The sequence below is a fragment of the Equus quagga genome, chromosome 3 (genome assembly GCF_021613505.1).
Source record: "Equus quagga isolate Etosha38 chromosome 3, UCLA_HA_Equagga_1.0, whole genome shotgun sequence".
Taxonomy (NCBI): domain Eukaryota; kingdom Metazoa; phylum Chordata; class Mammalia; order Perissodactyla; family Equidae; genus Equus; species Equus quagga.
Window position 1 is genome coordinate 14904099 of NC_060269.1, and position 27232 is coordinate 14931330.

At 37.8% G+C, this 27232-nt stretch overlaps 1 protein-coding gene across 9 annotated transcripts in view; it reads left to right on the forward strand.

Moving 5' to 3' along the window:
* The first annotated feature begins 1349 nt into the window (after nucleotides 1-1349).
* The window catches only part of BLTP1 (bridge-like lipid transfer protein family member 1), a 192940-nt gene continuing 167057 nt past the window's right edge, over nucleotides 1350-27232 (forward strand). For 8 of the 9 annotated variants that reach the window (XM_046657183.1, XM_046657189.1, XM_046657187.1 and 5 more), the window contains exons 1-6: nucleotides 1350-1608; nucleotides 3100-3188; nucleotides 20358-20487; nucleotides 23318-23434; nucleotides 24441-24519; nucleotides 25629-25693. In XM_046657183.1, coding sequence (XP_046513139.1) covers nucleotides 20391-20487; nucleotides 23318-23434; nucleotides 24441-24519; nucleotides 25629-25693 — 358 coding nt within the window. In that variant the 5' untranslated portion in view covers nucleotides 1350-1608; nucleotides 3100-3188; nucleotides 20358-20390. The remainder of the gene's footprint in view (nucleotides 1609-3099; nucleotides 3189-20357; nucleotides 20488-23317; nucleotides 23435-24440; nucleotides 24520-25628; nucleotides 25694-27232) is intronic. The other variant, XM_046657190.1, reaches the window with a different exon arrangement.

Here is a 27232-nt window from a genome sequence, read left to right on the forward strand (position 1 = left end):
TATTTTTGGTGTAAGAATTGACTTCAGACTTGGTATCTTGGTGTTATTAAAAGTGTATTAAAACTTGAGGAATACTCAAGTTTGCACATAAAGAAACTGTGATTTTAAGAAGTCGTGATAGTAAAATAAAACAAACTAAGCATTCAAAATAATTTTAACCTGTTGAATTTGGTGGCATTAAATTTCTTTATACATTAAAATACAGAAAATATACTGCTGTAATGTCATTGTCTTTTTGTTTGTTTGTTTTGTTTTTTAAATTTTTATTTGAGGAAGATTAGCCCTGAGCTAACATCCTCCGCTCTCCAGTTTGGCAAGTTATTTAACCTTCTGTACCTTAGTTTTTAATTTGTGAAACGGAAATAAATGGGGATAGTAAGAGTATTTACCTCACAGGGTTTTGGGAGGCTTAAATGAATCAATAAATGTAAAGTGCTTAGAACAGTGCCTGGCCCATGCTTAACACGGTTTGTTACCGCTAGTATATTACTGTTTGCACTGCTAGTTAGTTGTCTTATGGGCATATCCCACATCTGCCCCAAGTAATCAGAAAGCTTCCACAGAGCTAAGACTGTTTCCCACTTTTCTCTGTTACGATTTGCACATAACAAGTGCAAAATACTTGTGATAAGTCTCTAATTTCAGAAAGTCGTTTGCTTGGGTTCACCTGCTAAATAATATGAAGAGCCTCTCTCTAAAAATGGTGAGCATGGGGGCAGCCCGGTTGCTGAGTGGTTAAGTTGGAGCAGAGCTCCGCTTTAGCACCCCAGGGTTTCCTTGCTCCGGATCCTAGGCGCAGACATGGCACCACTCATCAGGCCACGCTGAGGCGGCAATCCACCTGCCACAACTAGAAGGATCCACAACTAAAATATATACAACTATGTACTCGGGGGATTTGGGGACAAAAAGCAGAAAGAGAAAAAAAATGGTGAGCATCAAAGCACTTTTCACTAATATAGCAATAACACTTTGAGAGATTCAGCGCGGCAGCATTTCACACAATCAAGTCCCCTTTATTGACAGGGTCATAAAACTACTGCTCTCTATTCCGAGCAGATTCATTTCACATCATAGCACCAGTCTGATTCTCCTTTCTGTTAGTGGTCTATTCCTACCTCTGCTTATCTCTCTCTCGGCCTCCGGAAGACCATTCGTTAACATTCCTTTTGGGTGGAGAGCAAGGTGATTTCTTCAACTCCGCCCCTGACCGCCGCCTCACGGCCCAGGCTCCGCCCCCTAGCCCGGGAGGGCGGGGCACCGACGACTCCTGGGCGGGGCTCGCGTGGCGTGCCTCGAGGCGCCGGCGCCGTGACGTGTGACGTTACCAGTTGACGCAGCCGCAGTGCAGCCCGACCCCAGTTCGGACCCCTGCCATAGTCCTCCACTCCTCTGGGTGTCAGTGGCCGGGTCTGGGAGGTTCAGACCTCGGGCGGCGGGCCGGGGCGGCGGGGCGAGAGGGTGTGGGCCCGGGCAGAGGCCTGCAGGCAGTGTCCGGCTCGGCGCTGCTGCTGCTGCCGCCGCCGCCGCCGCCGCCGCCGCCCAAGGCCCTCGGCATCCAGTGGAGAGAGGCGTGAGTGGTTCCGGGCAGCAGTGGTGCTCGTTCAGGTAAGCGGACGTGTCGGAGTGGGCAGCACTTTGCCCAGCATCTCTGGACCTCAGCGGAGTCGGAGTCGGGGAGGTTTGGCTTCGTCACAGGTGCCTGCTGCGCCGTCGACTCATCTCTTATCCTTTTGCCATCCTTACCTGCAGCCCGGGGACCAGTAGAGCGGGTGTCGGAGGTCAGTGGGAAGGTCTGGAAGGGCCCTGACAGATAGCTGGGGGCTCGGGTGCAGGAGCGGGCCCCGCCGTAGTGTTAAGGCGAGTGGGCGGCGCCTACTTGCTAGTGTGTGGACTCCGCGGGAAGGATAGTGCACCTGCAAGCTCAGGCTTCAGCCTTGCTAGCAGCACCCGCCTGCGGGAGACCCCATACCGCTTGGCACAGGGTCGATTGACCAAGGGCGGTGGAGCCTTAGAACCCCCGTTTCCTCCCCAGGCGTGGTGTGTTTTGTATTCTGTATTGGTATTTGCTGAGTCCACACTATGGAAGTGTACATTTCAGCGGAAACATCTTTTGGCTAAAAGAAGGTGAAGGGAAGTTGATTTTCCTTCTGCAGAATTTTCGTCGTCACCCCCCTTCTCGTCGCCCTTTTGGCCTTAGTTTTGACAGTAGAAAGTTAGGGACGCTTGTTAAAGGGAAAGAGTTCTTGTAACTTTCCTCTGTAAGGAAATCAAGGTTTTGTAACTGTCCAAGCGTGTAAGTTACAACTGGTTTCATGTTGCTGCTTTCACTCTGTGCATAGCAATGAGGCTGATTTATTCTAAGTCAGCCAGATATATGAAGTGTAAAAATAGATTAATTAACCAGAATATTTGTCTTATATAACTATTGAGTGGTACAGACTTTGTGTGATTATATTATCTCATTTAATCATCGTAGCAATCCTATCATGTAAGGTCTATTATTATTTGTCATTTTATAGATGAGAACTAAAGCCCACAGTCCTAAAAAACAACTTATCCAAAGTCAGAGCTGTGATTTAAACCAGGTAATCTGACTTCAGTTTACAGTCCCTTAATCAGCATGCCTTACCATCTCCTAAGCATCCTAAGAGTTTGCAAGGTGATTTTCATTTATAAACAGTGTGCCAGGTGCTGGGAATAGAAAGGAAACTGAGGCACCATTCTTGCCAGCAAGGATCTAACAGTTTGAGAGAGCAATTTTTTAAAGGCTACCTTTCTAATATGTTTTAAAGGTGGGATTTGATCTCTAGAACTCTTTGACTACCTAAATCATGATCTTTCCATAAGTACAGTGGTTTTGAAACCTTTGGAAGGCTGTAGTTTGGAAATTGTGCTCTTAGTCTAGATTTAGGAGTATTTCTTTTTTGGAAACTTCAAAGAAGGAAATGTAATATTGGACTAACATTGAAGACTTTCTTTGTGTGTGTGTCCCTGCGTGTGAGAGCTTGTGTAATCAAATCGTTTAATCTGAAATGGTGAAACTGCTGATAAAGCCAGAATGTCTTGTATAATTGGTTAAAATTATATTCTTTTCAGGTTTGTTAAGATGAAACACTGCAGATGGGCCTTCTGAAGATAAAGAGAAGGAAAAACAGAACGTTGCAGACTCTGGGAAAAAAACTTGGGTAAATATTTTGGCTAAGTTTTTAAAAAATCTAATTTCCAGTTAAAGCTCAGATAGAGGAAATCTGACTTTTTGCTTCAGTTGTGGTTTAATCTGCTTAAATGGTGAAGGAATGGGGGTGGGGGTGGTAGTGGTTTATAATGTGACTTGCCAATCTTGCCTAACTTTTGAACTATTGATATCTGACTGACAGTTGGGTCATGTGCATAGCTTGTGTGTTGGCAGGAGAAGGCTAGTGGAGGGTTTGGTTTGATTCTCTATCAAGTGTCAACTTGTCTTTTCTCTTTTTTGCTTGCTCATTAATCTGCCTGTGTTATACAGGGTTTTGAAAGGAAATGAAGAAAATTAGTTGACTTTTGGTTTGTTCGTCATACAATACTGTGTATGATTGAACTCTATGAATGAGTATAAATGAGAACGAAAAGTATATATTTTTTACTGTGAGTTCTATGGAGAATAGAAAACATGATTAAGAAACATTTAATTCATTTCATAAATATTGATTGAGTACCATATGTCAGACATTATTTCAGGCTTCTAGTGGTAGAGTAGTGGTCGTCATGTCCCTGGAAGTACTAGAGTAGTGAATTTTCTGTATAGAAGGCAATATTGTTGCGAACCCATACATTTTCTTGATTTTATATGCAAGGATATTTTTGGTTTATAAGACTAGGGAAACAGCACTACCCATAAATGAATATTAGTATTTATAATAAATTTTTCATATTATTTTAGTTAATAAAGGGAAGTACTCTTCTAGTGTTACTTTAAGATACAGTGGGAAGCTAGGATTCTTAAAGATTTCACTTTAGCACACTGCTTTTCATGTTAAAAATAGTTAATGCCAGAATTTCATGGGAATTTAAGAAAGTTGACTCTTTAATTTGAGAAAATTTCAAGGAACTTATATATGACAAATAGAAGTGACATAGTCAGATAGGCAGCAGTCTGGATGATGAATTGGAGAGAGATGATATTGGAAGCCTGGTGATCAGTTAGAGGCTATTGTAATAATCTAGGTGGCAAATGAGAACCAGACGTAAAGCAGTGCAAGTGGGAATTAAGGGATGGAGATGAATTAGATAGAGGCAAAGGAGATAGAATAGATAGGATTTAGTGGGCTTGAGGGAAAGTGGAGTCAGAATAATTTCTAGCCACTATCATGTTTATGCACATAATTAATGTTTGTTAATATTGGCAGGATAAAGAAAATGAATTATCTGCTATCTGGCTTGAGAAACTGAGTGGATTCTGGGGCCATTTACTGAGAGAGTATAGGAAGAGCAGTAGATTGAGAAACGTGGTTGGAAATGAATTCAGTTTGGGGCTTTTATATACGAAGCATCTGTGACTTCTAAGAAATATTGTTAGGCTCTGGTATGTATGGATCTGAGTTAAGAAGACCCAGCTTGAGATGTACATTTTGGAGTCTCAGTTTATAGATGTTAGTTAAAAGCAACAGGAATGGATGAGATCAGTCAGGGAGAAAATGTAAGTTATAGAAGAAAAATGAGGATGGAGAGCCCTAACATTTAAGGATAAGGTGGAAGAAAAACACACATCAAAGAAGATGAAGAAGTGGGCAGGGAAGTAGGAGAAAATCAAGAGAATCACAGAAGTCGGTGGAAGAACTGAGTTTGGAGAAAAGGAATGAGTATTAAGCATCTTTGAGACATCAAATAAAATCAAGACAACAAAAGTATCCACTGGACATCAATTAAGAAATTGTTGCCCTGAGCAAGAGCAATTATAAAGGTGGATCCAGTTCACGCTGGCTAAGAGAAAAGGAAATTGAAATAGCCAATGTCATTTACTCTTTCACAAAGTTTGGTTTTAAATGAAATAGAGAAGGGATGGCTAGAGATAGGAGTTTGAGAGAGAATTTTTGGTTTTTAAAGGTGTGAGTGATATGACTGCATTTACACTCTTTATTTCTTGAAGATAAAGATGAATGAGAGAGAATAGTTGGTGAAGCAAGGTCGCTGACCAAGCTGGAAGGGATGGAATACAAGGATGCAGGTTAAGGGGACTTTAGATAGACCTCTCTTGAGACAGGAGTGAAGGAGGTGGTGATGATTATGGCTACAGATAAATTTGTCAGAGGCAGGGTGGAGGTTGCTTCACAGAGTCCTTGCTAGACACTCCCACTTATGACAGAAAGAGGAAATGGTTCACTCATGTGATTTCTGACTCCTGAGCAGTGTGGTGTTGCTGACTTCTGATCTTTTGGAAGGGAGGGGGAGAGTGGAGCAAGGGTTTAGCTTAAGATGACAAGTGTGAACCATTAGGGTAGAGATACCTTGCAGATGTCTCACAAAATTTCCGTTCTCATACTTTGTATTAGTTATCTACTGCTGAGTCACAAATTATCCAAAAACTTAATAGCTTAAGATGTTTATTATCTCAGAGTTTCTGTGGGTCGGGTGTTTGGGAAGGACTAGACTGGTTGCTTCTGGCTTAGGGTCTCTCATGAGGTTGCAGCCAAGATCTTAGCTGGGACTTCAGTCATCTGGAGACTCAACTGGGGCCTGGGAGATTTGCTTTCATGCTGGCTCATGTACATGGCTGTTGGCTGGAGGCCTCAAATCCTTGCCACATGGACCTCTCTAGGGCTTCTAAGTGTCCTAACAAGGCAGCTGGCTTCCTCTGGATCAGATGAGCCAAATGAGAGAACAAGGAGGAAGCTGTGATGCCATTTTTGACCTAGTCACATGCCACTGTTTCTGCCATATTCATTTAGAACTGAATCACTAAGTCCAGCCCACACTTGGGAGGAGAATTAATTAAACTCCACCTCTTGAAGAGAGGAATACAAAGAAATTTTGGACCTATTTTAAAACTACCACACATCTTCTATCAATTGTCAATTTCTTTAGGGGCAAATAAACTTTTTGAAAATATGTAGACGTAGGCCTTATGACCAGGTGAGAGAGAAGTGCAAACAAGTGCAGAGGTGGTTCAGTCAGATTTAGCTCACTTTACAGTTTGGCCGTCTTTGCTGCTAATTAAGCTCAATATCTTGATCTGTTACCTCTTGTGGTTATTTAAAAAAAGTGATTACTGACCTTTGCCTTAGGGAGGATCATTTTAGGAGAAAATGCCATAGTGGGCAAAATATGAATTTTTTAATACCAAAATTCTAACATTCATATTAGCTCCTAAACTAGAATTTAGAGCTGGGAGGAAGGAACTCATTTTTTGTAGTAAGGAAACAGGACTAAGAGATAATTACTGACTGATTTCTGTCAACACAAATGCTGTGAGAGGCACTGTAACACAGACTCTAAAGCCTAGGTTCAAATCCCAGGTCAGCCATGTCTTAGCGGTGTTTGTGCTCAGCTTCTCACTGCCACAGTTTTCTCATCTGTAAAATGGGGAATTGTAAATAGTTGTTATTTCTGATGATACATTTAAAGTGTTTAGAGCAGTGCCTGACACATGGCAAGCAGTGAATAAATGTTAGCCATTGTTGTGGTAGCTATGTTTTATCTTTTTAATGATACCGTTTATCATTTAATCATTTTAATGAGTTAATACCATGGAATGAACATTTCAAAAGTCAGGTAACACTGACCAAAATGTTTAGAGTCTAAACATTAGAGTATTGACCTTATTGTACTTTGTCACTTTTTATGTATACGTAAAGTTTGTTTCTATTCAGCTCCATATCCATTTAAAATATTGTGTCAGATGTCACCAGTAGTATCCTATAGGTCTTATCTCCATAAAACTCCTTGAAGTAGCCTTTTTTTGGTTACTCTTACATAAAAGTTCAATTTCTATTGTAGCAATTTTCTCAGCTCACAGGAATTGGCTATTAAATGGATCTGTTGGGCCGTCTGCATAGCAACATGCTAATAAAAAAATATTTTTTTGGACTTGATATGATGAGAATGTTGGTAAACACACGGCCAGTGTCTTTCTCCCTCTCCCCCATATCCAAAGACCCTATTTTTTTGGGTGGGTAGTTTGAATATGTATTAGGTGGTGGTTTCTGAACGAAGTGACTGAAGGCAGATGCTAGAGAGAAACTTAAGGGCTGGACAGGAAAATGGAAATAATTTTATTACAAGAAATCTTTATAATTTTACTTTGTTGATGCTAACTTTTTAGTGTTATGCCTCCTGGTGTATTTTTAATCAAAATGGAAGTGATATATTGAATTCGTGATTAAAAGAATTAAAAGAAACTTGTAGAGTATGTTCACCAACCGGTACAAAAAGCAAAAACCAAACAAACCCCACAACCAATCAATTTATGGGATGTAGAAGTGGGAAGATTAAACCTTTCACTCATGGGAATTTCTGTTGCCCTCTTTGTATCGCTGACCATATTAAGGAATATGCTGAAGATAGTAATTAGTTCTGGGGGATGATTCAAGGTGGGTAATATTTAAAAATCATGGTTTCTTCTAGATTTGAAGTTAGTTCTTTTTACCCTATTAATAGATATGTTTTCTATGGCTTTTAAGAGATTTTTTTTTCCCACTTTCAATAAGTGTTTAGGTGAACCAGCATAAATTTCTGGCTATGAAAGTGAGCTTTGCTAAAGTGCAACATTTTTGTTGGATGATATGACTTCTTAGATGTTACAGATTCTTCCATTTATAACATGAAGAACCATTTGGGTAGCATAGATTATGATGTTGGAAAGTACTTTACATTGTTTAGTTTGCTGATTTATACTATTTGAATCATCAGTCCCCATATCTGAATATTCCATCAGTAATAGTTGCCTGGTGACTGTGTACGTTGGTATTTGATCTGCTTCTAAGAATCCTCCTCACTGGTGTTTGTAGAACTATGTTATTTGTATTAACTTAATACATTCTTGGTTGTTATTTATGCCAACTAATTTCTTTTCGTTATAAAATTCTGATATTTAGTTATATATATATTCTCTTATATTTGTAATGAATGAGACACATTTTAGTCATTGTTTACTGCTGTGCATTTTATTGTTTTTTAACTTTCTCCTTTTGTTGAAGTGATTTTTTTTAAAGAACGTTAATGATGATTTAGCTATCACTGTTAAAATGTGTTTCTTGTAAAGCACTGGAGGATAATTGTTTATTTTGTTTGTTTAAATGAACAGAATAGGACATTATATAATTTTTATTTACGCATGCAAAGCTGCTGACCATCGCCAAAATTGTTAAGGAAACTAAGTTTGCTTTTGTTGCTCACCATCTCCTCTTTAAGATTTTCTCCATCTTCAGAAATCTTGGGCCTTTTGTTATATTCCTGGGTCCTGCTTGTTAATGAGAAAAGTAATCAAATGAATTAATTTACACTAATAACACATGGTAATAATTAATGGTAGCTGTTATTGAGATACTTTAAAGATATCTTTAGGGGCTGGCCCTGTGGCTGAGTAGTTAAGTTCACGCACTCTGCTTCCATGGCCCAGGGTTTCACTGGTTCGGATCCTGGGTGCGGACCTACCGCCACTCATCAAGCCATGATAAGGTGGTGTCCCACATAGCACAACTAGAAGGACCTGCAACTAGAATATATACAACTATGTACTGGGGGGCTTTGGGGAGAAGAAGAAGAAGAAAGAAAAAAAAAAAAGATTGGCAACAGATGTTAGCTCAGCTGCCAATCTTTAAAAAAAAAAAAGATATCTTTACATTTTAAGAGAGAATATTGGTTAGTGCTCTATTTAAAGGAAGGGATGGTGGACTTTTAGGCCTTGTATCCTGATGGGTAAAATTTTTTAGGCAGAGAGGGTTCCTCAAATTACTATATGCTCAACAAGTAATAGCAACCTTTTTATACATTCCAATACCATCTTAAATGTAAAAGTTTATGGTTTTCCTTTATGTGAGATGTTCAGTTGCAGTAAGTACTTCTCTATTTTGTATGTTTTATTTGAGTAGCATCAGAGTTGGAAGGAGCATCAGAAAGTCATCTGTTTTAGGACATCTACCTTTAGATTGGTGAGTGCTCAGACTGCTTGAGCCATTGTGGAAACAGTTCAAATGAATTAAATGCTGTTGAAACTTCATTTTGGACAAAAATGTTGTTCTGATCTGTTTTGTGTTTTACTTTGTTTGGGGATGTCATTATGCCATAGGAAAGATAAGCAGTCCATCCAGGCAGTTTCTTTGTATTGATATTTACTGAGATCTTTGGATCAGTTACCTGGCATCTTAATTGTTAAGGAGGACATAAATAACTTTGGAATTGGGAACCCTACAAGCATCTCGAGATAATTTGTTACGTATGTGTAGAAACCAAACAGCTGAAAAGTTTTTGATAAGTCTCTATTCTGTAACAGTTAATGCAGATCCAAAAATTTTGGCCTATGGGTAAGCACTGCAGCACGTGTACAGAGTGCATACTTCACAGAATTTCTGGTAAACAGAATGCTGCTATGTGCTAATAGGTGTTCAGTCTTGATGATGAAGAGGATATGAATGTTAATGAAGTTCAAGGGAAAGCTATAAAGTTGATTTATTTTCCAACTCTTTAAATCCATGTAGTTTCTTTTATAGAAAAGGAACTGTGATCGAGTCCAGAGAACTTTAATATAACGATCTGAAGACATGTGAACACCTATATACAGAGCATTGTGACTTCATTGTTGCATGAGGAATTTGAGTATGATTAAACTTTGTCTCTGATTTTTGTTGCATTTGGAATTGGGTTATTAAAATGTTGAATATCCTTTCTTAAATTCAAGCAAGTGAAAATCAAATTTTCTTGAGGGTAAAGAAGATCATTTAGGAGTCTCTTTGGCCCTGAATACATTGGAAATACTTGCTTATCTTTGGCAATAGCTCATAATTATGTACTTTTTATGATGATGCATTTATTTCATTCTTTTCTGAAACAGGTGTTTATTGAGAGACTACTGTATACTAGGAACTTTGATGGATATGACACACTCAAATGAACAGGGCAAACCCATTCTTTAAGAGCAGCTGTCTAATGGGGAGACATACTTCCAAACTGACAGTCACAATATGATGTGATAACTGCTAAGATGTGGGTGGTCATTCAAACTGCGTTTATTTAGCATTATATATATATATTTTGTTTTTTTTTTTTTAAAGATTGGCACCTGGGCTAACAGCTGTTGCCAATCATCTTCTTTTTTTTTTTCCTGCTTTTTCTCACCAAATCCCCAGTACATAGTTGCATATTTTAGTTGTGGATCCTTCTAATTGTGGCATGTGGGATGCCGCCTCAGCGTGGCCTGATGAGCGGTGCCATATCCGTGCCCAGGATCCGAACCACTGAAACCCTGAGCCGCTGAAGCAGAGCGCATGAACTTAACTACTCGGCCACAGGGCGGCCCCCTATATATATATATATATTTTTTTTTTTTTTTTAAAGGAGGAGATTGCTCCATCCTTTTTTTTTTTTAAATTATTTTTTATCGCTGTTGTATTTTAATGATAGAGGATGCTTTTTTTTTTTTGAGGAAGATTAGCCCTGAGCTAACATCTTCCACCAGTCTTCCCTCTTTTTGCTGAGGAAGACTGGCCCTGAGCTGACATCTGTGCCCATCTTCCTCTATTTTATGTGGGACGCCTGGCACAGCATGGCTTGATAAGCGGTGTGTAGGTCTGCACCTGGATCCGAACCGGCAGACCCTTGGCTGCCAAGCGGAGCATGTGAACTTAATTGCTGCTCCGCCAGGCTGGCCCCAGCATTTTCTATATTGTCAGACATTCTACTAAAGATTATTCTAAATATTCCAAATCTTACACTTAATTCTCAGAATTCCTTAGCTGTATAGTAGAATTTTTATGCTCAATACATATTTTTTGAATGAATAAACAAAAAGATAGACCTACATTATCATGAACTGTCTTACTATGTTGCTGCAAATAATCAAAATCAAATGATACTTTCCCATGAAAGTTCAGAGTAAGCTATGGCTCTTCATAGCTAGGCCTTCCCATGTCATAGGTAATGTTATATCGACATCTTCCAGTTTCAGCCTGATATAGGCAAACCTTATTTCTGGAATTCTGTGTCCACTTGTGGGGTGATACCTGTTTTAGAGGAGCGATGTAGCCATGGGAGAGGATTAACAGTGCAGGGAGGTTTTCTTGCGGACCTGTGGGCAGGTGCTCAGATCTCCCAGTTCCTCCCACTCCCCTTCTCTGAGGTGGGGTGGAGGGTGGTGCGCTTTGGGGTAAGCTGTGGTGATGGAGGCTCTCTCCCCATATTTCCTTTCAGCTACCACTCTAGGGCCATCCTTCTGCCAGCTGTTAGAAACACTAATTAAAAATTAAGAAAAACAGAAGAGGAAAAGGAACTGTAGAAGGTAATGATATTAGAAACAGGAAACTGTGAGGAATAAGAAAAAAAAGGAGTGAAATAGAAGAGATTTTAAACGAATATGAACTTGACACATATTTTAAAAATATGTGGAAGCCCTGGGATTCGCTCATTTTTCCACCACCAAAGCTCCCTGTCACTAGGCCCATCCTTTCCTCTGTTCTTCCTGTTCAGGTAAAGGAAATATTCCTGTTTCTGTCAAAACCCAGTTCCCACACATGTATATGCTCTGAATTAAAGCAAGATTTAAAAAAACTTAAATATTTTACTAAATACTTTGTGCTTTAAATTATATCATTTCACGTTCTCTTTTAAAGCACAGGATCATTTTTCTTGTGAAAGAAAACTGTCCTCAGATTCGATAGGGCTAGTAACAAATAATTGACATTACTCTCTGGCACTTCGGGCTTTCCCCGAGTACAAGCTGAGCGTGTATCCTGCAGTCAGAAAGTGGCCCTCAGTGTGGTGTTACAGGTGTTCAAAATGAGCAGTCTTCATGTGTAGAGGTGAATGCCAGCAGTAATGGGCAAAACATTGGTTGCCAGTAGTAGACATTTATACAGTATATTATCTACAGTGTGTCAGGTGCTATTCTAAATTCTTTATACATATGAACTCATCAACTTTCACTATACAACTCTATGAGGTGTTAGTGTCCTCATTTTACAGATGAAGAAATAGAGCACAGAGAGGATAGGTAACTTGCCCATGGTCACCCAGCTGTAACACTATAGTGTCAGAATGGGTGTTTGAACCCAGGTGATCCAGTACAAAGTCCTTGCCCTTAATCCATATAATGTTTTACTTCTGGAACAGTACAGTTGGAAGCAGGACTTTTTGATTCTACTGTTGGTTGGGTTTTTTTTTTTTGATAAGTGACTCCTCTTTCTCCCTTCCCCCAGTCTCTTTCCTTTTAGTGTTCTTACCTCCTTCCTTGTTTGTAGCTTACCTGCCTCCCATTTCTAGAACAGAATAGCGGTTCCTCCTTCCATTCTTACACTCAGGGCTGTCAAATAATTCTTGCCGAGATATTAACTGATCTTTCTGATGTTGAGATGAAAGCTTTGAGTTTGATGTTGCTTGGTGTTTGCATTTTAATTTTTTTTTTTTTTGGAGGAAGATTAGCCCTGAGCTAACTACTGCCAATCCTCCTCTTTTTGCTGAGGAAGACTGGCCCTGAGCTAACATCCATTCCCATCTTCCTCTACTTTATATGTGGGGCGCCTACCACACCATGACTTTTGCCAAGCGGTGCCATATGCGAACCGGCGAACCCCAGGCCGCTGAGAAGCGGAGCCTGCGAACTTAACCGCTGCGGCACCGGGCCAGCCCCTGCATTTTAATTTTTAAAAAAGACAAGCATTTAAGAATGGTAAGAAGGAAGATTTGATAGTAGAATGACAGATGACCAGGTTGGTATTTTTGGTTTGGTAAACACCTGTTCCTTGGCCATAATTATGAGAGGCCAAGAGATGTGTGCTTGGGCAAGAAAAGCTCCTTTCCCACCCGTAATATCCTGTCTTCTAGCCACCACTCCCCCTTTTTCTTTTTAAATTATGGAAGTATTAATATCACATGCCAATTGTGAAACATTTAAACAGTGCCTAAGTATCAAGAGTACAAGTGAAAGTCCCGCTTCACTGCTGCTTCTCCTTCCCCTCAAGTGTCTTCTCACTGCTCTCCCTAGAGGTGACCACTCATGGCTTTGCTGTTTTTGCAGCTTAAAAAAAGTATATACATATATACACATGCACCATATATGTACATGTCTGTGTCTATGTCCATATATGGTGTGTGTGTATATGGTGTATATATGTAATATACATAACGGATAGTCTTTTTTAAAACATAAGTGAAATACTGTACATCTTGTTTCTCAACTTGCTTTTTCCCTGCTAACATTACATATGTCCTGGACCTTTCTCTATATCATCCCTAGAGAGCTATCTCATTCTCTTAAGAAGGCTGCATATTATTTCATAGTAAGAGTGCACCATAATTTATTTAACTATTTTCCTATTGACGTTTTTTTCCAATTTCCGAGTATGACATATAATGCTGCAGTGATTGTCCTTGAAAAAACCTCTGTGCCTGAGTATTTCTGAGAAATAGACTCCTAGAACTGAAACGTCTAAGTCAGAGCATGTGCGGTTTTATACTATCTGGTAAATTGTTCTTCTCAGAGGCACTTTACTCCCATGAACTGTGTAAGAGTGTCCATTTTTGCATACTTTTGCCAGTATAGTTGTTTGCAATCTTTCTATTTTTCACTTATGTGGCTAGTGGGTGGTAATTGGTGATTGTCCTCAATTGATAGTGATATTGATTATCTTTCTCTGTGAATTGTTGGTTTATATATTTTACTCATTTTTCTGTCAGATTATTTGTATTTTTTGTATTGATTTGTAGGGTGGCCTTCATTTTTGAAGGACCAAATAAAGATTTGGAATTCTATCTAAAAGTCTGTAGATAGAGGTATTCGATGTTAGATAGTTTTATTTCCTTTATGCCAATGGGAGAAAAATATACTAGTTTAAATGAAGTATTTGAAAAGAGTTTAGGAACAACAAAAGACCTCAGATAGCTAAAGCAACTCTGAGAAAAAAGAACAAAGCTGGAAGTGTCACACTCCCTGATTTCAAAATATACTACAAAGCAATGGTAACCAAAACAGCATGGTACTGGCACAAAAACAGATGCGCAGATCAATGGAACAGAATCAAGAGCCTAGCAATAAACCCACACATCTATGGACAGCTAGTTTTTGACAAGGGAGCCAAGAACATACAATGGAGAAAGGAAAGTCACTTCAATAAATTGTGTTTGGAAAACTGGGCAGCCACATGCAAAAGAATGAAAGTAGACCGTTATCTTACACCATACACAAAAATTAACTCAGAATGGATTACAGACTTGAAAGTAAGACCTGAAACCATAAAATTCCTAGAAGAAAACATAGGCGGTATGCTCTTTGACATCTGTCTTAGCAGTATCTTTTTGAATACCATGTCTCACCAGGCAAGGGAAACAAAAAATAAACAAAAGGGACTACATCAAACTAAAAAGTTACTGCACAACAAAAGAAACCATCCACAAGACAAAAAGACTACCTACCAACTGGGAGAAGATATCTGCAAACCATATATCTGATAAGGGGTTAATATTCAAAATATGTAAAGAGCTCATACAACTCAACAACAACAAAACAAACAACTCAATTAAAAAATGGGCAGAGGATCTGAACAGACATTTTTCCAAGGAAGATATACAGATAGCCAACAAGCACATGAAAAGATGTTCAACATTATTAATTATTAGGGAAATGCAAATCAAAACTGCAATGAGATATCACCTAACACCCATCAGAATGGCTATAATTAACAAGACAAAGAATAGCAAGTGTTGGAGAGGATGTGGAGGAAAGGGAAACTTATACACTGCTGTTGGGAATGTAAACTGATGCAGACACTGTGGAAAACAGTATGGAGATTCCTCAAAAAATTAAGAATAGAACTACCATATGATCCAGCTACTCCATTTCTGGGTATTTATCCAAAGAACATGAAAGCATGAATGTGAAAAGATATTTGTAGCCTTATGTTCATTGCAGCATTATTCACAATAGCCAAGACTTGGAAACAACCTAAATGCCCATCAATGGATGAATACATAAAGAGGATATATATATACACGATGGAATACTCCTCAACCATACAAGAAGATGAAATCTTGCCATTTGTGACACTATGGATGGAGCTTGAGGGTATTATGCTAAGTGAAATAAGTCAGATAGAGAAGATCACATACCATATGATTTCACTTGTAAGTAGAAGATAAAGATAACAACAAACACACACATAGATACAGAGATTAGATTGGTGGTTACCAGAGGGAAAAGGGGAGGGAGAAGGGAGAAAGGGGTGATAGGGCACATGTGTGTGGTGATGGATGGTAGCTAGGCTTTGGGTGGTGAATGTGATGTAGTCTACATGGAAATTGAGATATAATTATGTACATCTGAAATTTGTGTAATGTTATAAACCAGTGTTACCTCCATAAAAAAAATAAAAGATTTTACAGGTAATTCATTTTGAAAAGTAATATTTTTTGTAAAGCTGTTTCTTAAAATGGTGGTAGTGGTGATAAATTAGGAACTTTGATAAATCTCTGGTTTGTGCTGTGTTTGATTAAACTGTTTCACATTTTCATGCTTTTCTTTGTATGTCACTAAAATAGTAATTGCCACAATTTCTTTTCTCATGTCGACAGTAGTTGGGAAATGAATACTAAGGATTTCAGGAAGAATGAAGAGAATATAGATGAATCACGAAAATATTGAGAGAGCATGTCTTAAAATAGTAGATCAATGTTATTTTCTTGTGTAATAGATAAAAATACCATTTAAAATGATACAGTACTTGAAAACAATGTCTGTGTTCAAGGCACCATCACTGGTATTGTGGATATAAAGATGAATAAAATCCCTATTGGTCATAATCCATCAGGAGAAAGAGGCAAGATAGATTAGGTTCAGGTTATGCATCTTTGGCAGGAATATCACAGAAGTGAGCTTCTCTTCTGTTAAGAGGTGCACAATTTTGATTTACCCCAGTGTTGATGGTGTTTACTTTTATCACTTATTAACTGCCAGCCTTTTGAAAGTTCCTCTTTTCCCCTTTGTCATTAATGATTATTTGGGAGGAGTTATTTTGAGATGATCTGAGCATCCTGTTGCTCATCAAAATTTAATTATTTATTTTGGTATGGACTCATAGATTCCTTTTTATTTATTTATTTATTTATTTACTTTTGAGGAAGATTAGCCCTGAGCTAACTACAGCCAATCCTCCTCTTTTTGCTGAGGAAGACTGGTCCTGAGCTAACATCCATGCCCATCTTCCTCTACTTTATGTGTGGGATGCCTTCCACAGCATGGCTTTTTTGCCAAGGGGTGCCATGTCCACACCCGGGATCCGAACCGGTGAAACCCGGGCCGCCAAGAAACGGAACGTCTGAACTTAACCGCTGCGCCACTGGGTCGACCCCAGATTCCTTTTTATTAAATGGATTGTAATCCGTTGCTGTTATTTATTTTGATGCTTCAGTTGTCCTAGATTTTGCCAATGGGAGCCTCTTCAAGCTGATTTCTGTGACCCTTTGACATGTTCCCATGGTTCTTTGAACACTTCTTTCCTTTCTGGAAAACAAGGCTCATCTTGACTTTCCTGCTGTAGTTTCCTGCTGTGGAATCAGCCATTTCTTCAAGGTGCCTTGTTTCCTCTTAATAGAAAATGGTTTTTAGAAGCAAAGTTCTTTGCTCATCTTTTTAGGATGTTACTACACTCAGGACCTGTTAATGAACATAAGCGTATACATACACACACATAAATGCATTTACCGCTATATTTATTTCTACATCCTTTTATATTGAAAACCACGCCTCTGGTTCTTATCCAACACCACAGGGTTGATTCTAATTTTCTTCCTTTATATGTTCTCCAACAGTGAGAAACTTGGCTCCCATTATCCTTAATATATTTACTCACTTGATGAATCCCTCCCCCGTACCCAGCGTGGGCTGTCTCCCAGGTGTTTTCCCTCCTTATCCTGCTCCCACATCAACACACTATTCCAGATTGCCATCCTGCATGCAAGCCCTGCTTATCTCTTTGGGGTCTGATGCCTGCCTTTTCGGTTCTGATGCTCTGCACCAGGCAGTCTCCCTGGGCACATGCTCTTCTCGCTCTGCTTAGGCTCCCACACCTTGAGCTGGACTGCTGCTCCTACCAGGGATGCCCTCTTCCTTCTACTCAGGCTCCAGCATCCTGCGCCTGACATCTTCCCTGCAAGTATGACCTCGTCGTCACGTTATAGCTTTGATACCTTGAAATACTGCTGCTCTTCCATAAGCCTCTTTACCTCACAGAAGGACACTTAATTTACCCTTATTGGGCTCTGACATCCCACTCTAGGCCACTGAGACTCCTTTTCTCTCTTCCCCTGTGCAGATGCCTGCCTTACTCTACTTCACCTTATGGCTTTTAGACTAAACTGTTCAGGCAGGGAAGAGGAAACAACGAATTCCTTTTTTATTCCATCATTTCTGCATGAATATTATGCAGTAGGTTCTTATTATCAGTCTGCAGTCCTCTCCATTAAGGAATTGGCAGTGTACCACTTAAATAATGTGGCTAAGCATATAGCCCCAGTTCAGTCTGGCTTCTCTGTGTCAGCGTTGCTTTGACTCACTTTGTTCACACCAGAATGTCCACTTCTTACTTTAGGGCCTTTGTTAAGTCTTAGCCTTTATTTCTGTGCTTGCTCAAAATATGTTCTTTTAACTGTCGAGCCTTTATCTGTTGATTTCTCTTAAAGGTTTTGCATTAACTAATAATTGGAAAATGTTGGTTAAAACTGTATGATACTGCAGCTTTCTGTCTTTGCTACTTGAACACCCTCTTTTCTACATTCTTTTTGGCTATGGGTTGTTACCATGGTGGTGCTGGTGATTTTGGATGAGGACTCCCGATCCTTTGGTGGATAGATCACTTCCCCTTGGATTTAATTCAAAACAGATCCTTCCTTTATGTGGGGACCTGAATGCTGGGACACATCCCTCATGGAACACCCCCTAGGAGTCAGTGGGTGATCTCTTCATCCTCAGTGGCGTGCTGGTGATAGATCTGTAAGGTGGTAAAAATAAGTATAGTGGAATAGGTATGGGTGTTGTTGTATAATATGTAAACCATTCTATAATATGTGAATATTTGGTTTTAGATTATAGGTCTTTTCAAAGTTTCTCCTTTTTAAAAATTTTATTTTAAAAAACCAAAAAAGGAAGATAGAGAAAGCTCATATTGTAAAGTTGGCCCCCAAATTTTAAGTTGCTGGTTGACAGATTTTTCAAAGCTGAAAAATATGAGAACATTTTTTTCCACTTCTATTCAGATATAATTGACATATAACATTGTGTTAGTTTAGGGTGTACAACATAATGATTTGATATATGTATGTGTTGCAAAATGATAACCACAATAAGTTTAGATAACATTCATCACCTCATAGTTGGAATTTTTTTTCTTGTGGTGAGAACTTTTAAAATGGACTCTCTTGGCAACTTTCATATATAGGGTACAGTATTGTTAACTACAGTCACATGCTGTACATTACATCCCCAGGGCTTATTTTTCTTATAACTGGAAGCTTGTGTCTTTTGACCCCCTTCACTGGTTTTCTCCACCCCCTGCCTCCAGCTACCACCGATCTCTTCAGTGTGAGAACATTTTTTACTCTTTCTAAACCATGGAAGGCTTATTGAACATCTTTCTAAACCGTAGAAGGGTTATTGAAAAATGAAAACATGAAAACAATTTTCTTTAGCTGTTTGCCCTTAGGTTTTCATATCACTGTTAATAATACACCTTTTGTAATTGAGCTCTTCATATTTTTAGAAGAGATGTTTAATTTGCCTATAAATCATACTTAGAATTTGCTTCTAAATTATTTAGATTTCAACAGCGTGGAAATATGAAACATTGTAATCTGTTGTAGATTGTGTCTGCCAGTGTTATCTCACCCAATTTTCAAACTTGTTTTTGATCTTTGAACATAGGATTTGTGGTGAGTAAACCGAAAACATTTTTAGGAATTTGACAAGTCAGTTATACTGAATTTCAACTAGAAGGTTGTCCTCACACATTCTTCTTGTTTTATAATTTGTTTTTTTAGTTTTCTGTAAAAATCACCTATACTATTTGATCTTAAAGGATTATCAACTGTGTAGCTCTCTTTGTGATTAAATCTAGCTTTCGTCCTTTTTCCTATTTATCATAAGATAATTTTGTTGTAGGTAGATTGGGTTAGTCATGTTAATATTGTATTATCAGAGGGATAATTTTCTTTTTCTTTTTGTTGGTGAAGAAGATTGGCCCTGAGCTAACATCTGTTGCCAATCTTCCTCTTTTTTGCTTGAGGAGATTGTCCCTGAGCTAACATCTTTGCCAGTCTTCCTCTGTTTTGTATATGGGATGCCATCACAGCATATCTTGATGAGTGGTGTGGAAGTCCACGCCCAGGATCCAAACTGCTGAACCCCAGGCTGCTGAAGCGGGGTGTGTGAACGTAACCATTGTGCCATGGGACTGGTCCCCAGAGGGATAATTTTCTTGATTCTTAGATTATAAAATAACTTTTATTCCTCACTTTTTACTCATTCTGAGTACATAGAATATTCATACTCATCTTGCACACGTGCACACACACACATATACATATACATGTGTTCTTCACATGTCTGGTCACAATTTGACAGTATTTTGTAACATCCTGAGCATCTGATAGCAGGAGACCTGTGTGCTGTCCAGACTCTACCCGGAGTGAATCCAGACAGGGAGGATTGTTTCTCCATGGAATAATGGGGAATACACAGCTGATGGAGGCTAAGAAGGATTAATATAGCTTAATATATAAATATAATATTAAGGGGCAGCTTTTGGGACAAGTCTAGATGAATATGTCTAGTGTAGATGATTAATACTTACTCCTCCTTATTGTGGAGATAAATATCTGTGATTAGATTTAAGAATAATCATGTCCCTCTTACTTTGAGCCGGAGCATAGTCACTGAACCTGAGTCTCTTCTCTTACTTAGAATAGTGAAATGAGGACATTAAAAATGATGCATTCTTATATTTTATATAGAAATGTGGACAATTTGTTGTTGGGTTTTTTTTTTGCATTCTTATCATTGAAGGAACCAAACTGTGATTTAATAAACTTTCACATTTATGAAATTTATCTTTTTTTCCCCTTACATGATTTCCCTTCAGTTTAATAAATCTCTGATTCTAAATTTAACCTTTGAACTCTTTTAGGCCTTTAGATGCTATTTTGGAAGAACTTCAGTAATGGATCAAAGGAAGAATGAGAGTATTGTTCCTAGTATCACTCAATTAGAAGATTTTCTTACAGAACACAATTCCAATGTTGTTTGGCTCCTCGTTGGTAAGTAGAATATATTTTCTTATACTTTATTAATAGTTTTTTTTTTTTTTTGAGGAGGAGGATTAGCCCTGAGCTAACTGCTGCCAATCTTCCTCTCTTTGATGAGGAAGACTGGCCCTGAGCTAACATCTGTGCCCATCTTCCTCTACTTTATACGTGGGATGCTTACCACAGCATGGCTTTTGCCAAGTGGTGCCATGTCTGCACCCGGGATCCGAACTGGTGAACCCTGGGCTGCCGAGAAGCAGAACATGTGAACTTAACCACTGCACCACCAGGCTGGCCCTTGTACTTTATTGTTTTTTATGTATGGGTTAACAACTGCCAAATTTCAAGCCAGTAGACTTTGCCAACAGTAGTTTTTTTGTTTAATGTTTCACAAGGTTTTTAGGTATATACAAATAATACAAAACAGTGTATAATTAAATGGCAGAGAGAGAGAGATGGAATATGAGTGAATGAATGAATATAAACAAATGAGAGGGAGAAATACAAAAATAATATGAAGGAAGGGAGATATTACTGTAGGCTATTATTGCCCAGGAAGTTTTTGTGGAAGAACAGTATTTGATTTGAATTTGAGCATAGGAATTAGAAAGGTATAGGAAGGAAAATAGGGAGGGTAAGATGGGGTAAGAGAAGAAAGGAGGGTAATGATATTTATTGAGCATCTTCTGTGTGCCACATAGCACAGGCGTTTTGCATATGTTGTCTCACTTAATGCTCAGAGAAAACTTATGAAGGTAGGTGTTGTTTTCCTTGTAACATGTTGGGAAATTGAGGCCCATAAGGATGAAATAACTTTCACAGGTTTCACAGCTGTTGTTTTCTGAGTGTGTGCTTATGTTTCTTTCATGACACCACAAGATGTGTGGTAGGTGAAGTGTATTTAAAAGGAATTATGATGATTCATGATTTGTAGGTAGGATTGGATTATTATTTAAACTTTGTGTTCTGTTTTTTCTAGTGGATGAAAGTAAACTTGTAAATTACCATTAATGAAAAGCCCCCCCCAAAAGTAAAATGAGGTGCAAAACGTTAATATGAAAGAGAACTTCGTAAAAACAGCATTGAAAATTACCTTTTGGTTTAATTAAGAGCAGAATTCTTCCTTATTTCCTATGTGTCCCCTCTCCTGTCACCTAGAATTTCTGACTTTTTTCCTGTTTTATACAACTCCTTTCTTTAAGGAAAACACAACAGCAACAACCAGAAAAACACTGAGCAATTGTTTAATTTACTAGTGGTCTTATGATATTGAAAGGAGTGTGCGGGGACATGATACAATGGAAAGGCCATAGCTCTTAGGTGGTTTAATACTAGAAGCATACTTTTTCAGCAAATACCTCTTCCCGTACTGAAGGGCCCACAAGAACGTGCTGCGACACAGTGATTTACAGTAAAAGTTAATAGAAAAATGACTTTAAACTTAAAACATATTGACATATCGTCAAAATAACTTTCCAAAAGAATTGTTCTAGAAATAATTTTTTTGGGCAAATTATAGCATTTACTGCATAAAGATACTACCATCAATCTAAGCTGCCCTGAGAAATGTTGTAGTTTGACTCCCATGACTGCTTTGTTTTACTTATATTAAATAATTTTTTTTTTTAGATTGCCACCTGAGCTAACAACTCTTGCCAATCTTTTTCTTTGTTTTTTTTCTGCTTCTTCTCCCCAAATCCCCCAAGTACATAGTTGTATATTTTAGTTGTGGGTCCTTCTAGTTGTGGCATGTGGGGCGCTGCCTCAGCATGTCCTGATGAGCAGTGCCATGTCTGCACCCAGGATCCCAAATGGTGAAACCCTGGGCTGCCGCAGTGGAGCACGCGAACTTAACCACTCAGGCACAGGTCTGGCCCCTAAATAATTTTTTTAAAAAGTTAAGAACTTAATGTGATATTACTAAAAGGTTACACATGTTAAATTGCTTTACATTTCTTTGTCGTAATCTAGAAAAGAGTTAAAGTTTTTAAATGACCTGTTTAACATAGATATGCCTTTAAGTAGGGTGAAATTTCCACTTCTTCCCATTACTTTTTTAAAAGCAGAAGCTATCGATTTAAAAAAATAATGACTTTTCTCTAATTTAGAAAATCATCAGTTTTCTTTCTTTTTAAGTGACTGTAACCTTTAGGAAATAGCTTGGGAATGAGCTTTTAGTTTAATAAAGGTGGATGTTTCTCAGAATATTCAGAAATATGGGCTTTCTTTTTTTTTTTTTTTGAGGAAGATTAGCCCTGAGCTAACTACTGCCAATCCTCCTCTTTTTGCTGAGGAAGACTGGCCCTGAGCAAACATCCATTCCCATCTTCCTCTACATTATACGTGGGATGCCTACCACAGGAGCTTTTGCCAAGTGGTGCCATGTCCACACCTGGGATCCGAACTGGTGCACCCCGGGCCTCCGAGAAGCAGAATGTGCACACTTAACCGCTGTGCCCCCAGGCCAGCCCCAATATGGGCTTTCTTTTTCCAGAACATCTTTGTGTATGTTTAATAACTAAAATGGTACAAAGCAGTGACAAAGGAAACAGAAAAAAAGGAAACCAGATGTACTTGAAACATTGCTTTAATTGATCTAATTGGAATCTGTGTTTTTCTGGCTAATGACTGGAGAGAATGAGGAAAGTTGGACTAAGTAGAATCAACCTCTGGTTTTTAAAATTCAGGTTTTAAATTGTAAGAGGACATGTTACTATATGGAAGTAAATCCTATCATTTCTGAATGTGATAAATGATTTTTTACTAACAATTTTATTAAGATATTAAGGTGATTGAAAGGAAACATATAGTTAGATCCTTTTGCACTTTTTTCTTCCAACAGCTACCATTTTGTCCTGTGGATGGATTATTTATCTCACATACTATAATTCTCGAAATGTTGGTCTTATTTTAACACTAGTTCTTAACAGATTGTACAAGCATGGCTATATCCATATTGGTAAGTTTGAGTAACATTGAATTCTTTTCTTCTGTGTAATCTTGAGATGTATATTATTAATTTATATTTTATAAACAGATAGAAATTTCCCTTTGTTTCGTGAAGTTTAATCTAACTGGCTTCTCTCACAGCACTCTGTAACTAGAGGGAAACTACTGCCTGGTTATGTCCTTTACCTCATTCTTACTAAAGTGTTTCTATAGTAACTTTTTGACTTTTTGTGCTTATAAAAGATGCTCATTAAAATAATTTGAATACTCTAGACACATATAAAATATGGACATAGAGATTTCTCAAGAATCCACCATCCAAAGAAAATTTCTAATGCTCGATGAAGTTTTTCCTGTTTTTTTTTTTTTAAGTAACCAATACCTAAAAAGTCTATAACTGTAAGTTGAAATCATCTTGTGTATTTCATTTTTCGGCCTCTTTATTAATTTAGTTTCTGACTACTTATAAGTGGGAAGTTGCAGAGAGATAGGATGACGTCTTAGGAAGCTATGTGCTTTGGAAAGCCCTAAACCAGTGGGGAAAAGGGGTGAAGCATCCCTGAATAGAACCATTTTAACCGTCCTTAGAGTTGAGTACCTCTTAGTGGACATAAACAAAACTTCTCTCAAACATAGTAGTTTTCCATTAATGTGAGGCAGTGACTGGTTCCTGGAGTCACCCAAATTAATGGAGAAAAATGGTCATTGCTGCTTTGGGTTTATTTAATGGCTGTGCATAATTAAGGGAATTATCCACATGAAGCAGCTTTTTAAACTAATGTCCTCATATGGTTGTTTAGTAGCTTAGTCCCTAGTGATGATACTTATGGTACTTGTTGTTATATTTGAGGAAAGAATGTTAGAAAATTAGTAAGGCTGTAAGGGTATCAGGACAGGAGTAGGGAGAGAACATTTAATTATTGAAAAATTGAATGCTAAGATTATTTTAAGCTTTAAGGGCTCTACTATCTGTCTAAACGATTACATTAATCACTATTGTTTTTTTCCTACAACAGGCTCCTTTTCTTTCTCTGTTCTGTCTGGGAAAGTCATGGTTCGTGAGATCTATTACATTACAGAAGACATGTCTATTAGGTAAAAAACAAAGCAAATAAAAAAGAACCCATCTTAAACAAACTTGAAATATTGTAAAAATTTTTCTGATTATGATACTTTAATATGACTTGCTTTTTCATATAAAACTGCTTTTTCAAGTAAAATCATTAATCAAAAATTATTTTTTTCAGTAAATTGTACCTGGTGAATTGATATTTTAAAATGTTTTAGTCAGTGGATTAATTTAGCTAAGGTTTAGGTTGGCAAAAAATTTATCGAATAGCACTTTATAGAAATGAATAGTCTCATTTCCTCCTTGGAAGAAAAATTGAGACATTTTTGTTGTAGAATTCATGGTGGTCATTTGTTATATAAAGCAAGGATCAGAGATGTTGATAACTCTCATCTGTTGCCTCCTTATTATAGGTAGTAAGTTTTAGATTTGTTTAGCATGTGTTAGCAACTCTAATTTTACTTTAAGTAGGAAACATCAATCTGAAGATAATACGAAATGATAATTCGTATGTTTAATATATTCTCTCTTCTTTAAGTCTTGAAAGAAAAGCTTACTCGATATTGTGATTTTTTTCCTTAAAATTTGTTACTTAGAACTTGAAAATTTTGAATTAGTTGAGAGGTGCTGGGGTTTGGCGACATTCATACATCACTTAAAATAGTAGAGGCAGCTTCATTGTGAGTCTAAAATTGTTTCCTAATTCAAAGTAAAAAGTTAAGAGGCTGTAAGTTTATTCTTTTGGAGTATGAGGTGATATGTCATTACAGAAATGGACTATCTTTAAAAGTTTCCCCTTAGAGTGATAAGACCCCCTTTTCAAGATTTGGCTTTTTGTTTATATAATTTTAACACCATTTAAAAAATATTTAAAAAAGAAAAAGTTTTTCCTGTTAGCATTTAATTTTCCTGTTAAATGTAATCTGATATTACATTTTACCTAAATAGAAGAGACTAATTTAGAGGTATCCAAATTCTCTTTTCCTTTTTTAACTGGAAGATTATGAAACATTTAGGTATGCCAGTGTTTTGAGAGTTTTCTCTATTTCCTTATTATCAGTTGCTTGCCTTTTACAATAACAAGCTAAGAAATGAGTTAAGTAAATTCTTACTGAAGTTTTCATTTCTTGCATAGAATTCAAGATGGATTTATAATTTTTCGGTGGTGGAAAATGTATAACCCAAAGCAGAAGCAACATGGTGAGTTTTCATTTTTTCATGTTTGAAATCTTCAGTCATATAATCAGAGTTTTCGTTTATGGATATTGAAATGTTTCAAATTATATAATAGATAAAAAATATTTTTAAAAGCTTTGGAGTTTACAAAACTCTTATTTTGTCACTCCTTTGCTGAAAATCCTTTAGCTTTTCTCTTGCATGGCTAAATTTAGTTACTTTAGCCTATTATTGTTCAGGGTTCTCCTCATTATGACCCTTACCCACATTTCTAGCCTTCCTCCTCTAACATCAGTGGACCTAACCCCACTCTGTGGTTAAAATGGCCTTCCGAGCACTCTTTAATCATTTTACCAAGACACTTTTCTTACTTTTCAGCCTCCATGCCTTTATTCATACTTCTATCTGACAGTACTACTAATTTTCATTTATCTACTATGGTAAGGATCAGCAGAAAAGAAAAATTTCAGGCTCTAGAGTATCTTCTGTTTCTGCTTTTTATCATCAGAATTTTATCATCTCAGAATTTTTTCCTCCGGTCTTCATTTTGTGACTATAGAGTCTCCTGTCTGTGCCCCTAACTTGCCTACTCTACATTAACCCAACCGGTGTCTTCAAGGAGAATCGACCTTGTCTTTATTTCTAGAATAGTGATTCTCGAACTTTTTGGTCTCAGAACCTTTTAAATTCTTCTAAATTGCTGAGGACCCCAACGAGCCTTTCTTTTTTTTGGTGAGAAAGAGTGGCCCTGAGCTAACATCTGTTGCCAATCCTCTGCGTTTTGCTTGAGGAAGATTGGCGCTGAGCTAACATCTGTGCCAGTCTTCCTCTATTTTGTATGTGGGATGCCACCACAGCATGACTTGATGAATGGTGTGTAGGTCTGCACCCAGGATCTAAACCTGCGAACCCTGGGCAGCCAAAGTGGACTGCGCCAACATAACCACTATGCCTCTGGGCCAGCCTGGCCCCCCAAAGAGCTTTTGTTTATGTTGTTGTATTTATTTATTTACTGCATTCAAAATTAAGCCTGATAATTATAGAAACATTTATTTCACTAAAAGTTTGTATCATAGATCTATTACATATTAAAATAACATACTTTATAGAAAATAACTTTTCTAAAGCAAAAAAAATTAGAAGAGTACCGTTGTTTTATGTTTTGCAAATATTTTAAATGTCTGGCCTAATGGAAGATGATTGGATTCTCACCTCTGCTGTGTTCGGTCTATTGTAACATACATCAGGTAGCCTTAAAATAAAACTCCACTGTCCTCTCATGGGAGAAAGAGAAAAAGTCAAACATCTTAGTATAATAATACTATTAAAATAGTTTTGACCTTGTGTTCCCCCAGAGAGGGTCTTGGGATTCCCCCCAAAGGTCCCCAGACCATACTTTGACAACTACTGTTCTAGAAGATTTTTTTTTTTTTTTAAAGATTGGCACCTGAGCTAACAACTGTTGCCACTCTTTTCTTTTTTCTTTTTTCCTGCTTTTTTCTCCCCAAAGCCCCCAAGTACATAGTTGTGTATTTTAGTTGTGGGTCCTTCTAGTTGTGGCAT